Below are 12,957 nucleotides of genomic sequence, written 5' to 3' on the forward strand. Positions count from 1 at the left end.
TCCGGATTGGGAGCAGCACTTCCAACACCACCACACTGAGTACTGGTGCGTCCCAGGGCAGCGTACTCAGCCCCCTGCTGTTCACACTGCTGACTCATGACTGTGCAGCGATGCACAGTTCGAATCACATCATCAAGTTCGCTGATGACATGGCCGTGGTGGGTCTCATCAACAAAGACAACGAGTCAGCATACAGAGAGGAGGTGCGAGAACTGGTGAGCTGGTGTAAGGTCAACAACCTGTATCTGAATGTTGACAAGACAAAAGAAATGGTTGTTGACTTCAAGAGAGCAAGGCGAGATCACTCCCCGCTTGCCATCAACGGCTGCTCAGTGGAGATCGTCAAGAACATCAAGTTCCTTGGTGTTCACATAGCGGAGAACCTCACCTGGACCCTGAACACCAGTTGCATCACCAAGAGACCCCAGCAACGTCTTTAATTCCTTCGGAAGCTGAGGGAAGCCCACCGGAAAGCCACCAACATTGTGAAAGACCCCACAGACCCCTCACATGAACTGTTCACCCTTTTGCCATCTGGAAGAAGGTACCGCAGCATCCAGTCCCGCACCTCCAGACTGTGCAACAGCTTCTTCCCAGAAGCCATTAGACTCCTGAACTCTGGCTAACTCCAATTCCAATTCAGATTCCAAAATGGGCACTTCTATACATGCTTATAGACAGTCACACACACACACATACATACGTACATACATACTTACATACATACACACACTCACGCATTGTTTTGCATCGGACTAATGCTGAAGTCAAACCTCACACAAATAAACTATGCACTCCTGTTGCAGTCTTGCACATTATGCTACTTGCTGCTAGAGTACTGTACTAAACCAGCACTGTACTCTGAACTGTTCTGGCTGCTATCGGTGACTGCTATGTTCAGGGTAGCATGTCACTGATTGCTATGCACAACTCGCTTTACATATGCCCAGTACTGTGTACTGTACTAAATTGCACTGTCTACTCATTTTGTATTTTGTATTTGTCCTGTCCTGTATTTATTATTGTTTATTTAATGAAATTTTGTACTATACTGGACTGTTTGCACTTGTGTAGCATGTTGTCTGTTGCACTGTTGTTTTTATGTTGCACCATGGTCCTGGAGGAACATTGTTTCATTTTTGTTGTGTACTTGTATATAGCTGAAATGACAATAAAACCTCTTGAACTTGAACTTGAACTTGATCAGCGCATTCTGTCTCATTTAGATTGAAAGTTTTTCTTATTGTTTGGCCTCTGAACTGATTAAGATTAAAGAACTGCTGTTTTAATAAAGAACAGTAATAACGACCTGCTGTATTAGTAAGGTAGAACTCTACTGGAATTAAGCACACATGACTGTGAGATTCACCACTGGCTTCCATGCCCTGCTTCAAGTCTCTTGCTGGGCTTAAGACCCCTTAAAAAGTACTACAGTATAAATATTTCAGTAGAGATTGTGAACACATCTTTTGGCTTTTCGGCCTGGTGTTACCATGAGTGTCCCCTGTGGTCAGACATACTGAGAAACATGCTATATCTTACCAAATTAGTATTAGTATTCTGATGCTTACTGAACTGTAAAGAACTCAAAGAGTGCAAACTGATATTTCTGTGAGAATAATGAGAATTATGCAGAGATGTCACAGTAATCAAAATTTAATAGTGTAATGAGGAGTAAGGGCTGCAGATTTACTTGACCAAAGATCTCAGACACAAGAGTGGTGATGGTTGGAGTATCAGACCTGACAATCATGGTGTTGCAGTGATGGCACATATTCTGTCTTAGAAAGCCTATGACTGTCATCTGCTTGGGTGCTGTCTGCATGATGTAGTGCCCATGTGTTCACAAAAAGGAAGATCAGCTCCAACAGTGTGTGGAAAGACCTCTGAATGAGAAGCTCGTGGTACTGGCAAATCACCAGAGATTACCCTCATACGGTAATACAGCCCAATATGTATTTATTTATTTATTTGATTTATATAACTAAAATTGTCATCAAACCTATTTATAAGTTTTTAGAAATGTTAAAGAATCACTTTTCAAAATAATTTATGTATTTGTTACAATAGGGTTTGCTTCTTTTTCATTTTCATTTTCATTTGCTTCTTTTTCATTTAGTATTTGGACATGCATGTCTGAAAAACATTTGTAACAACATTGTTTAAAAAATATTTATCTTCAGTTAAAATAAAATTACACCGAGCCAAAAAAATATAATGGGTAAATTAAATATTATTTTTGCATCCATGACTGACAAGATGAATGTGACTAAAGTATGAAACGATGTTTACCAGTCAGTTAAACAGAAGCAGAAATGTGATCAACTCTTTATTATTGGCTGTTGTGTGTCTGTGCAGATTTGTTTAATGATGTCACTCAGAACTCCTCCTCTAACTCTTACTCTCATCACTTTGTTCATCACTCTCAGTAAGTCTGGACCCAATCACAACTTTTAAAAAGAAACTGCACAACGATGCCTCAACATGATTACATTAATGCATCCTCTTTTCATAACTGAATGCAGTGTTCACATTTAATGAAGTTAATTTCCATTGGTTGCCAAATCCCCCACATCTCCTCTCCACCACTGCAGTGCTCAGTGAATGCTTTGTGGTTCGTGGATTTTCTCACATTTAGGTCAGTGTTCTTGTAGGAGTAAATGGCTGCAAGAACAGAGAAGCAATAAGTGGTAAGTTAAGTTAACCTGTGATCTCTTATATGGATCATATTTTACAGGGGCTTCTGGCAACAAATGGACTATGAAATACAGCAAAGAGACAATATGTGCTTTAAAAGGGTCCACTGTGTTTAGGAATGGCTCTTATACACACCCAGACCATCTTACAGTGACAGAAGCTTTTTGGTATATAGACCCAGTTAAGCGTGTGGAACCAGTTTCTCTGCTTGATCTTCCTGAGTACTCAGGAAGGGTCCAGTATTTCAGAGATACACAACAACACTTCTTCCTCAGACTGACTAATGTGTTGAAGGAGGATGAACACCAGTACTGCTACAGAATCCAAACACACACAGAGAAATGGGCAGGTATTCCTGGAATACAGCTGAAATTTACAGGTAGGTTTAATCACCTCATTATCCTGCTAACAACACAAGCCATCATGGGTTCATAGTGATTTATAGTGACAGATTCATGTAGCTCCATCAGAGGTTTTATTTAATTTCTACATCAGGGGTTTTCAGCTCCTGTCCTGGTCTAGAGCTGCACTGCTGGTGTTTTCTCTACTCTGACACATTTGATAATCTCTTTGACTTAGACCTCCATGTAGACACCATTCAAGCAGTAAGAGAGGGAAACATCACTGTTCTGACATATACAACAACCTGCAGTCCGGCTGACAGTCCAACATTCATCTGGTGCAAAAATGGACGTTCTTTATCCTCCAGTACAAACCCACTCCAACTGCAGCCAGTCAGTATTGAGGATGCAGGCAGTTATATGTGTGCTGTAAGAGGATATGAACATCTCCCCTCTCCTGCTCAAACTCTCACTGTCAGATGTGAGTTACCAAGTCAAAACAGCAGTGACCCTTTTTTACCTCAGTGTAATGAGTGCAACTAAAGTGAATCTTGCACAAGTACATCAAGATTAGGCAAAACCTTTATTCATTTGTTCATTTTCAGTACATGAATAGTCAGAGTCAAATTCATTCTCAAAATTATGTTTTTGTGTATCCCCAAGATCCTCCAAAGAATGGGTCAGTATCCACCAGTCCCTCTGGTCAAATAGTGGAGGACAGTTCAGTGACTCTGACCTGCAGCAGTGATGCCAACCTCCCTGTACAGAACTACACCTGGTTTAAGGGGAAAGCATCAGTAGGAAAAGGAAACATCTACAGCATCCCCAACACTTACTCAGAGGGCACTGGAGAATATACATGCCACACCTATAATGCACTTGGGGAGAGCAGTTCTACTGCTGTGTTTCTTAATGCTGAGTGTACGTTACTGATGATGTATGTTTTCTCAAGTAACCTGCTCACACACAGTAATCTTAAAGGCCATTTAAAACATTTTCCCTGAAGCTTTACTTAATTTTCTGTTTTAGATCCTCCAAAGAATGTGTCAGCGTCCATCAGTCTCTCTGGTGATTATAGTGGAGGGAAGTTCAGAGATTCTGACCTGTAGCAGGGATACCAACCCGCCTGTGCAGAACTTCACCTGATTTAAAGAAGGAGGAACCTCACCTGTAGGACAGACTTACAGCATCATCAGCATCACTGCTGAACACACTGGACTGTACTACTCTGTAGAATGAACATGGAGCTCTCAGTGGAACTGTGACCATCACTGTTAAGAGTAGGTTGTAAATAATTATAGAACATAACAGTGTCCATGAACTGATGACAGACTAAATGCTAGTGGTGATCCTGTTCCTTAAGGAGGTCAGAGTTTGTCTGCACTTTGGAGTCTTTCAAACCTCACCTGTAGGATCTGGACAGAATTATAGAGTTCTACAGAGTGGATTCTACTATTGTGTAGCTCAGAACAATCATGGAGCTCAGAATTCATCTACTGTGTCTGTCATAATAAAAGGTAATGAACAGAGAAATCAGAAATGTGCTAATGATGCAGTTAATGAATGAAAGTGTGTAGTTAGTATGTATTTATTTGCTTTACAGGGTAGATGTGATAGTCATGATACGACAGTCATGATAGTTGTGATATGAAATTTCCATAGACTAGATTCAATGATCTGATTTTTGTTCATATATTTTTTTTTATTGATGTTATGCATACGTGTGTGCGTGCGTGCGTGTGCGTGTGTGTGCGTGCATGCGTGTGCGTGTGTGTGCGTGCGCATGTCTGGATCTCTCAGCAGGCTCTTCTATCAGTCTTTATATAGCTGTCGGAGTAACAGTGTGTGGGCTCTCTGCTCTTCTTGTGCTGGGGTTCTGGATGAGGTGAAGAAATTTGTGACCATTTTCTTGAGTAGAGCAGGTTTCAGCATTTAATTATGTCTGTGTTGACAATATTTGATAGTTTGTGTTCTATGAACAGGAGTAATAGGAGTAAGAGAAAGAAATACCACAGTGACTCTCAGAGGAGGGCGGGTGGAACAGCGCCAGGTTGTCGAGAGAAAGCGCTATCCAAGGTTCTGACTCTGCATAGTGAGGCATCTCCAATGGAGATCTTCACTGCAAATCTTTACTGCCTCTTCATAAGGCCTGCTTCTGTTTCCTGCTACCCTACCTGTATCTTCTCTGCAGAATGCTGATCCTGATTTTATGGATGATGCATCCACAGCTTTTGAATTGAAAGTCAGATCCTCTGATCAGATATACAATGTACTTGCTCTAAGTATCTTCAAAAACAAAATTACTCTTGGTTGTTGTGGCTCTTGAGGCTCACCTGGTAGCACAAGTAGTGTGAGGTGTTAAAAACACTGAGGTGGTAGTTTTGATTCCCAGGCAACATTTGTTGTGTGGTTCCAACAAACATGTAAGTCTGGACGAGAGTGTTTGCTGTGAATGCTCTGCTTTCATATGTGCTTCTATTGCCACCTTTACACAAACTGTTCACCCCTGTCCTGATGATTTGAACACATCCACCTGTCCTGTGTATGAGAACACCACAGTAAGTTCCAGCTGTTTCATTACACTTGACAAAGTTTTATTACACTTGAGAAAACTGAGGAAGTGAGTAAACTGGATAACAACACCCACAACCTTTTTAATTCTACACAGTGGTGGTTTATTTGGAACATGTCATGTTTGCTTACTAGAGGGAGGGATTGCTATAATGCAGATCTTTCCTACATTGCATGCAACACTGTTAAGAATTAGTTTGCATTATGCTTCTATGAAAAACCCTATTTATTAGAGACGCAATGTAGGTATACAAAAACAGCTCTTCTGTTGCCAAGCACAAATGTCTAACCATCATCTATCTATGGTAATTTACTGACTATATGAATAAACCTGATATTATTTTATGTGGCAGGCCACTATAAGTCCAGCAGTGACACTGATACTGCTGTGTTTTGCATATGATCATGCCACTACCACATGAGCATCACCGCAGTGATCAGAATAGGCTGCCCCCCAGTGGCCATACCCAGTGCTGCAGCCGTCCTGTGTAGGGTTGAGCTGTTAAGTGCTGAGTTAGATGGTGGCTGATAAATAGTGCATGACAGGTACAATCACTGGCAGTGACAGTGTACAATAGTAAGAATTAGATCCTGTTGAGTTTCTTATTATAACTATATGTTTATAAACCATAACTATAACTATATTGTTATACTATTAAAACTGACAAAGAGAATGACTGACAGGTGCTATATTAGTATGCAGCTACTTAAGGAAAATTTGCTAGAATGAAGTGTATTAGTGAGGAGGATTATTGAACTATTTAAATGCATGGCTGCCAGTGTGTGTGTGTCAATGTTTGTGTGTCTGTGTATGCATCAATGTGTGGTTTGTATGTGTGTGTTACATTCTACTGTAGCACACTTTCATTTGTACTCTCATTCTTCTTGCAGATGTTGAGAAAACAATACAGAGACCATTGCCATAGTAATAAACCACAAAACACAGTATACAGGAAAAGCGTGTGTGTGTGTGTGTGTGTGTGTGTGTGTGAGAGAGAGAGAGAGAGAGAGAGAGAGAGAGAGAGAGAGAGAGAGAGAGAGAGAGAGAGAGAGAGAGAGATTGTTGGGCGAAAAGGGTGAAGGTATGACAACCATATTTTATTGGCTGGATCTGGGTCAAGATGTAAAATTCACACACATTTTTCAGTCAGAACTTTGGAATAACAAATATCAAATTTTAATAACAAAAATGTCTGATTTTGAGGATGGGCCATATTGCTGTTTCTGTTGTAGAAATTTTAAAATGTATTTACTTACCTCATACCGATATAATTAAACATGATTGTTTGAAGATTATTTTAAGATTTGCATGAATAAATGTAAAATTGTGATGCTTCGAGGCAATCAGGATGCGGGGAAGAGGCATGATCAGACACATTTATTATTTCAACACAGATAAAGAACGAACGCTAAACACTCCTTAAACACCAACAAACTTACTATGAGACATGAGACATATATACGCTCCAGACGATTACACATAATACGGAACTAGTGGACAACACAAGAGGGCGTGGCAACACAGACGAACACACCTAAAGACATTTGAGGATGGTGGTGAGGCCGTAATGTGACACAAATGCTCAGACCTTTTATGAAAGTAATCTGGATTTTCTTGTGCGTGTGTGTCTATGTAAGCTTATTTAGGCATGTGTCCTGGCATTATAGTGAACTTTGATTTGGGTGTCATTGTCTCGCCCTGCTCACGTGTTCACTCCAGTTGACTGAAGTTGTGGAGGAAGGTGGAATCTTTGTGTGCAGAATCTCTCTGGGGGCCGACCTGATGTTCTTTCACTCGTTCTCACCACAGAGATCTCAAAACATTGTCCAGCCGTACATCAGGCCCATCTGATGCACAGCAGAAGCACAACTGTGCAGCACAAACAACTATCTGCACCAAGATATGATGAAGAGCATGCCAGCTACTTCATTTACAGCTAAAGGTTTTTTTGTGTATGTCTATAACAGATATAATATATAATGTATAACAGCTGGTGCTGAGAGAAAGCTGTGCTTCAATCAGTCAGTCAACACTATAATGTTTATGTATTTTGCACAGAAAATTTCGTTGTAGCAGTGAAAAGGTTCTCATAGACTGTGGTAGCAACATGAACATTCTCATAGTCTGTGGTACCAGTGTGAATGTTCTCATTGTCTAGTTCAGTATCAGCTTCTGGAGTCTGATTCTGGCTCACGGAGTTCTGGTTTCCAAATTGATCCCTCTCATACTCAGACACCTCAAACTGTGGACAGATAACAGAGAAAAAAGTTCTTAAAACACTAGGGTTAGAGACTTCATTTGGGAATCAGAATCTCTTAAAGCCATTTATTTCTAAACTAAATGAAGGCGTAATAATATTTTTTTTATATATCATGATGTTTTTGGAAGTTGTTTACTTCAGCATTATGACTTGAATCTCTTATTGGCTAAGCCCCCCGTCACTCACCTGTCTTCTTCCTGGATGACACCAGGACCTCACAAAAGGCTCCAAAAAGGAGTGGCTACATACTGGATGTAACATGTCAATGAAAAAGATTCAGATATTCTGTTTTCATTCATTTTTGTTTTTGTACAGTGAATTTAACAAAATATATTGTCCAAAATCAGCTTCACAGTACACAGGTCTAGACCGCACATGGGGTATAAGGAAGTTACCTCAGGATTACCAAACTGAAGAGCTAAACTGTGTCTCTTAGGTCAAGGCTAGAGAGTAATGCCCACACAAACACAAGAAGTATAGAAATGTGAAAACCACATTACATAATAAAATGTAATGAATGTGTCATTAAGATCAAACAGACTTACTGTACAAGAAATCTATAAAAATGTGCCTGCAGTCTAGATGTCCAAGCAAATGTGTGTGATTCTACTGAAAGTCTTACCCTTGTAATGTAAGGACAAAAACATAAGAATCCAAACCACAGACGTCATCAACAGGACACACAGTGAGACAGTGAGATAAAGCTTCCAAACTGTCAAAAGAAACACACGTCTTCTTTTACTCTTTTTCCTTAGTCACTGTTTTCAGTGTTTTTGCTGTTCCACAACAGAATGAAACTGAATGTGTTAATGAGTCTTGCTGTGCATCCTCTGTGTGCACAATACACTGGCCTGCTACCTCTTTCTTCACACAGCTTCCTGAACAAAACCATGGGAGGTTGTCCTCTGAGAAATTTGAAAGAATGATGTATACCACCTTTTTTTTTTTAAACTCAGTAACCATGGTGACAAAAACCACATCCGAGGCCTGTTCTTTTACGCTACATTATGTGTCTGTCTTTCAGTGCATGTGTGGGAGGTTGTGAATATGTGTTCTGGGGTTCTTAAAGTTCTGAAACTGGGAAAATAAAATACTAGAAGATTCTTACCAGAGTTTTGGTCATCATATACCTGATTTGATGCTATATTAACCTGAACAGAAACTAAGAGAGATGAAACGTCAGTCCATAGAAATTTACTAGTTGAATGGTTATTTACAGAATAGAGCATGTATACGTTTGTGTGTGTGTACCTGTAGCATTGGTGGTGACAGATATTGAAATGTTTTCCACAAAACTGATTGTGGTTGGAGAAGGAGACTGAGAGGTTGAAGTTACAAAGGTTTGTGGTGCTGAGAGAGAAAGAGAGAGAGAGGGAGAGAGAGAGAGAGAGAGAGAGAATGAGAGAGAGAGAGAGAGAAAGAGAGAGAGAGAAGTATGAAAGAGATATATGAAAATACATGTAATTATTTGTTAGAGTTTGTATCATCAGCCATTCTTAAAATGGTAGTTTCATCTTTATAAACTAAATGATCTCTATAATGTTAAAAGCTTACCATCCAAAACTTTAAGGACGACATCATTATATGTGTCTATAAACATTCTGTCCACCCCACACCAGTATTTGCCAGAGTCTGCCCTCTCCAGTCGAGTGATAGTCACACTGAAGTCTGTCCCATCATCCATCAGGCTGTATCTCCCATTGGATGGCTTATCTGAGTCAACAAGGATGTCCTCGGCTCTTTGACAAGGATCCTTACAGAAGTACTTCCTGTTATCTTGAGCCCACTTATGAGTACACTTAAATGTGATTGTCTTTCGTTCATATCCAATGATTGTAACCCCAGATGTTTTGTATCTTGTTGCTGTCAAACAGGTTACAATGCACAAGAATGTAAATTTGTAAGCCATCTATATGTGTATGTCATATTCTCCCACTGCTATCCTTCAAACAATGTAAGCTTCTTTAGGGGAGGAACAACTTACCTGAGAGAAAGAGACAGATACCAAGATGAATAATTTTCATCATTGTCTATAATATTTATTTTTGTCCTCAACAACTTTGTCCCCAGAGCTCTGACCACCTCCTGCAGACCTGCTACAGCTACTAACTGAAATGTGTGAAAGCAGAGACGTGGTGAGACATGATGAGATGTGAGGAGAAGCATCTTACTAGTCAAGGCCCTGTGGTTTCACTGGAGGAAGTAAAGCCTCTGTTCTCATGCTCAAACTCTCCACACATCATAGAAACCAGACCCCCGACCGACCACCCCCATGCACACACACACACACATACGCACACACATACACACTCGCACATACACACACAGTTATGTCCAAAATGTATACAAGCAGTAATTGTTATGTCCAGCACTTACATGAGCAGGGACATTTTAGAGTTGTTTGGGTTCATAACTTTAATCTGGTGCTGGTGCTACTCTTTAAAATTAGCTTTGTATGATTTAGTTTTCTTTCATAAGCACAAGGTTATATTGCCATCTAATGGTTAAAAAAACTCTTTTGGCAGTTGGAAGTTTTAAAAAGGCACAAATTTAAAATGTGTGAAAGTGTTGTTGTCCTTATTTCTTGCACTATATTACTTACAGACATGTCAACATGTCTGTTTCTACTGTCTGAGGTACTCAATAACCACTTCTTCACTTGGGGCCAATATCCTGGTGTATTGGATCTTGGTTGTTTCATCTTGGATAGTGGCTCTGACACTCACTAGTCTTCAGCCTCTTTCCACTTAGTGTACAATCTCAGAGTGATGGATTTGGACTGAAACCCTCTGTGATACTTTTCAGGAACAAATTTCACTCTGTTATTCAGATTATCTGATCACGTTTTTTAAAGAGCACAGGATGATCTTGGTCCCACGTTCTTGAGATCAGCACTTATAAATCCACCTTTGGGTCATACTGCACCAGCAGAAGAGGTGGAACTGAACTAAGGCCTGTGTACTGGAACATGTGGTAGAACAGCATCACAAAGACATTACTCACATACAGTAAAAGTGCATCATAGTGATATTGACATGGTTCATTATGCTGGGATACACATTCTGACAAAATTGATGTAATGACTTTAGGCCAGAAAGTTACAATTTTCCTGCTTTTTTTCTCCCAACCAAACCCCCTCTAACCCTCCCTAACATTGTTGGAATACATGTTCTGACAAATTATGTAATGACTTTAAGTCAGAAAATTCAAGATTTGCTGCCTTTTTTCTCCACAGCCAACCTGTCCTGTGTATGAGAGGATGTAGGATTTCACTGAGATAGTAATGTGATTAAAGAAAATAAAGGTTTTCATTGTCATATACTACAACTCTGTAATCTTCGCTTTCTCTGTCTGGTCAATGTCATTCTCTCTGACACACACACACACCCACTCTGTAGACGGAGGTTACTGACTCTCTCTCTATCACTCACTTACGCCGATGCACAAAGACACACACACACACACACACACACACACACACACACACACACACACACACACACACACATATGCATAAACACACATGTGTTCTCTGACTCTCTCTCTCACTCATGCACACTTGTACACACAAACATACACTCCAGTCTGTAGTCTGAGGTCACTGACCCTGCTGCTGATGCACTCTGATTGTATTCTGTTCTGGTCTTAACCTCCCGTACATCCAGTGCATTCCCCCAGGGGGCTGTGGTTTCTCATGTGATTTGATTGTAAAAAGCTGGTTTCTGTCTGTTCTTAGATTAGAGAAAGGTGCTATATAAATATGTCTAATAATAATAGTTCAGGGCTTTTTTATACATGATTAAATAGTGGTCTGAGATGGAGATGTTCAGCACCACAATGACTAGATTGGCTACTTTAACACAAAGAGTATTATCGAGTGTGATTGCATCAGCTACAGTGTATGCGTTACTATTTTAAAATCCTATTCAACCTAATGAGATACTGTATAAAATAACTCAGTGTCCAAATACCTACATTTAGAGTGTTATTCAAATCATATTTGTATGCATGTAAAAACATCACACTTCAGACTAAATAGCAAGAAGGAAACCAGCACGACCACCTCAACCAAAATGGTTATTATAACAGACCAGATAAACCATCAAAGTATAGTGTAAATTATTAACACACTCTGAATGGAGCCTGCTAGCTACATACTACTACGTATTTTATATTAGCAAATTCCAAATGTTTCCTATTAACAATTATGTTATTCAGCTTGATATTTTCATGTATCATTTCAAGGCTTTCTGAATGTGCTAGACCTCCATTACTGTAGAATAATGATTCTCTCATTGAATTAAGAGCTCCATGTGAAAACTTCTCCTGAATTGACAAAGAGAGAAACATCAGTTCTGACCTTTGTAACAGACCAGCTACACCATCCAACTCTACTGTAACCTATTAACACACTCTGAATGTAGCCAGCTAGCTACGCATTTAGTCAGAAATTGAGTTGGGTTAAATGGAATTTTTATCATCATTCTTTAAGGCTGCATTCTGTACAACTTAGCAACAGTAAATACAGTATGCAATAATGCAGAGAATGAATAGGTAGTTCATTCTGTTTCAGCCTATCAATGATAAAACTGTGGTAATCACAAATGTGTCCTCCAAAAACACTTATGTTGTGGTGTGGCAGAATTTACTGTGTTTCTGAACTTGTGTGCATTTTTAAAATTTGCACCATGTTACAGAAATGTCTGTTTTCATTTTAAAGAATGAGCTTTGTGTATTTACAGGAAAATAAAATTAACCACAAATGAACCATTTCATACCATTAATACTTCATATGCTTTGCTCTCATGAGAATATCTGAAACTTGACCTTTATATTAGTACCTGGCAGTGGTTTCTACCATGTGGTTTTAAGCCACAGTGCTTTATGTCCGGCCTTTGTGAGTGCATTGTGTAAAAATAATACAAATGATCAACCTACTATATAGTCCTACTATATAGAGTCTATAACTGCTGTTACCTGATACCTGTGCAAAATATGTATACAGAAAGAATTCTCAATCTAGAGCTTTCATTCCACTATTCTGATGTCTGCCACACTGTTCTCTTAACTAAAGTCTTCGTTTGATG

The 12,957-nt window shown here is 39.5% G+C and overlaps 1 protein-coding gene and 1 pseudogene across 2 annotated transcripts in view; both read right to left on the reverse strand.

Annotated features, from left to right (window-relative positions):
• Window positions 1-12,957, reverse strand: part of LOC113589841 (hemicentin-1-like) — a 222,667-nt pseudogene that overhangs the window by 21,649 nt on the left and 188,061 nt on the right. The gene's annotated exons all lie outside the window — the stretch shown is intronic.
• LOC113569061 (uncharacterized) lies at window positions 6,732-9,977 on the reverse strand. The gene is made up of 7 exons (XM_026997183.3): window positions 9,855-9,977; window positions 9,425-9,733; window positions 9,122-9,220; window positions 8,979-9,032; window positions 8,493-8,582; window positions 8,057-8,118; window positions 6,732-7,852 (listed from the first exon to the last, which is right to left on the reverse strand). The coding sequence occupies exons 1-7, from the start codon at window positions 9,895-9,897 to the stop codon at window positions 7,652-7,654; spliced, it is 858 nt and encodes a 285-aa protein (XP_026852984.3). The 5' UTR covers window positions 9,898-9,977; the 3' UTR covers window positions 6,732-7,651.

The sequence above is a fragment of the Electrophorus electricus genome, chromosome 18, assembly GCF_041902795.1.
Source record: "Electrophorus electricus isolate QZ-2024a chromosome 18, ASM4190279v1, whole genome shotgun sequence".
Classification (NCBI taxonomy): Eukaryota; Metazoa; Chordata; class Actinopteri; order Gymnotiformes; family Gymnotidae; genus Electrophorus; species Electrophorus electricus.